The 2,564-nt window shown below is 42.7% G+C and overlaps 1 protein-coding gene across 4 annotated transcripts in view; it reads left to right on the top strand.

Moving 5' to 3' along the window:
• Positions 1–2,564, top strand: part of LOC106881990 (peroxisome biogenesis factor 10) — a 76,197-nt gene that overhangs the window by 12,385 nt on the left and 61,248 nt on the right. For all 4 annotated transcript variants that reach the window (XM_052974168.1, XM_052974166.1, XM_052974165.1 and 1 more), the window contains one exon: positions 780–895. In XM_052974168.1, the coding sequence (XP_052830128.1) occupies positions 787–895 (109 nt within the window). In that variant the 5' untranslated portion in view covers positions 780–786. Of the gene's footprint in view, positions 1–779; positions 896–2,564 lie in introns of those variants that run through there.

The following is a 2,564-nucleotide window of genomic DNA, read 5'->3' as shown; positions in this document are numbered from 1 at the left end:
CTAGCATGGGTTGGACGATTTAACTGAGGACTGGTGAAACCAGATGGCTAGACCAGGCTCCAATCTGATTTGCCAGAGTTCTACTGCTGGATGCCCTTCCTAAGGCCAACCACTCAGAGAGTATAGTGGGTGCTTTTACGTGCCACTGGCACGAAGGCCAGTCAGGTGATACTGGCAATGGCCACGCTCAAAATGGTGTATTTTATGTGCCACCCGCACAAGAGCCAGTCCAGGGGCATTGGCAGCGATCTCGCTAAAAAGTCCTTACACATGCCGCGGGCACAAGTGCCAGAAAGGCAACACTGGGCACAGGTGCTATCACGATTTTGTTTTCGCCTGCCCCAACAAGTCTTCTCAAGCTGAGTTTTGTGTCCAATGAAGGAGACGACGTTGGCATGGGTGCCAGTCGTCGAATTTAACTCGATTTTGATTTCACTTGCCTCAGCAGGTCTTCGCAAGTGGAGTTTAGTGTCCAATGAAGGAAGTTATGCATAAGTGGACTGGCTGAGGCCTTAGATTTACGTCTCACTTGGCTTGCCAGGTCTTCTCATGCACAGCATATTTGCAATTGCTAGGGTGTGGCACTTTTTCACACAGCTATCCTCATCCTTTTTCGCTACATGACCATACCAGCGCAATCACATCTCTTGCACACCACAACTGATGCTTCATAAGTTCAACTTTTCTCTCAAGGTACTAATACTCAGAATAAAATGAAATTAAGTGAAGACCTTTAGAATGTACAGTATTAAATATGCTTGTATTTCTGTATTTCATAGGCTGACAATGTTCCGCAGGGCTGGACAAGCAGAAATTCTACGCTCGAATCAAAAAGATGAATTTTATATATCATATCTTCGATCTGCACTATCAGAAACTTTCCAGAGTGTTGTTGGTATGTACAGATTTACCTTATTGTTTTTTATCATTCATTATATAAATAGCTTCTAAAGTTATGTTACAGTCTTAATAATTTACTGCTTGAAATGCTGTGGAGTTTACCCTGTTGAAGATATTCAGACCAGGGCTCCAGTTTCTTTCTCACTTGTACTCCACACCAACTTCTGAAGCCATGCAAAAATGTCTTGGGCATTGCTCTTTCTTTCCTGACTAGAACATGAATTAAAAGTATGCATACATTTCCATCATCATCATTTAAGTCTGCTTTCCATGCTGGCATGGGTTGGAGGAATCATTACTGTCTGAGTCAGTTTTTGTTTGAAATTACTACTGTGGCAGATAGGTTGAAAGACCATGTCTCGCTTGTATTTTTCTGTTTTGGCTTGGTATCTATGACTGGATGTTCTTCCTAGCATCAATCATTTTACAGGGTGGTTGCATTTGTCACCTTACAGAGTGTTCTGAATGGATTATTTTGAATTTTATAAATTTAAAGATTCCTCATCATTCTTTGATGTGGTCATTCACTCAGCGCTATGTAGCTGAGAAGGTGAATAGATGAGAGAGTGATGACAGAAGACTTAAGACGGACAGGTGAAGGAAGTATTGGTGTGGTGATAGAAATAGAATGAGTGGGATGAGATGTTGCTAAAGAGTGTGAGGTGTGATAGATAATAATACAGATGGATAAATGATGAGTAAATGATGGATGTCAGTAACAAGTGACCCAGTGTTAAGGAAGTGATGACTGAGTGTATGGAACAGGTAATGGCAAAGTGTATTGGGTGTATGCAGATCAATATAACATTCCTTATACATAGGCCTTATGATGGATATAAGCAGTAAAACATTAAGAATGAGACAGAAGTTGGATGATTAGGAAACGAGAGGATTGAAATGGTTCAGTGATATCCCTGGAAACATTGTGCTGTGAAGAGGAGAGATTCATGCCTATTCCTTGTGAAACAGAGATTATAGTATAATGAGAGTGAAAAAAGAGAAGACTGATAGAGGTATTCTATATGCTTGTGCCAGTTAAAAAGGATCTATGGTGGTGCCACATAAAAAGCACCCTGTACACTCTAATGTGGTTGGTGTTAGAAAGAACATCCATCTGTAGAAACTTCACCAAAACGGACAGTTAGAGCCTGGTGCAGTTCTCTGGCCTCTCAGCTCCTGTCAAACTGTCCGACCCATACTAGCATGGAAAACGGACGTTAAACAATGATGATGATGTGCACACACCCACTGTCTATCTCTCTCTCTCTTTTTCTCTTTCATCATCATCATCATCATCATTTAATGTACGCTTTCCATGCTAGCATGGTTTGGACAATTTGACTGAGGACTGGTGAAACCAGATGGCTACACCAGGCTCAAATTTGATTTGGCAGAGTTTCTACAGCTGGATGCCCTTCCTAACGCCAACCACAGTGTTGTGGGTGCTTTTATGTGCCATCGGCACGAAGGCCAGTCAGGCGGTACTGGCAACGGCCAGGCTCAAATGGTGTATTTTATGTGCCACCCGCACAAGAGCCAGTCCAGGGACACTGGTAACGATCTCGCTTGAAAGTCCTTACACATGCCATGGGCACAAGTGCCAGAAAGGCGACGCTGGGCACAGGTGCCATCCCGATTTCATCTTCGCAAGCTGAGTTTCGTGT

This window comes from Octopus bimaculoides, chromosome 17 (assembly GCF_001194135.2).
Source record: "Octopus bimaculoides isolate UCB-OBI-ISO-001 chromosome 17, ASM119413v2, whole genome shotgun sequence".
In the NCBI taxonomy this organism is placed as follows: Eukaryota; Metazoa; Mollusca; class Cephalopoda; order Octopoda; family Octopodidae; genus Octopus; species Octopus bimaculoides.
The sequence above is the reverse complement of the archived record's forward strand: the minus strand, read 5'-3'. Positions and strand labels throughout refer to the sequence as shown.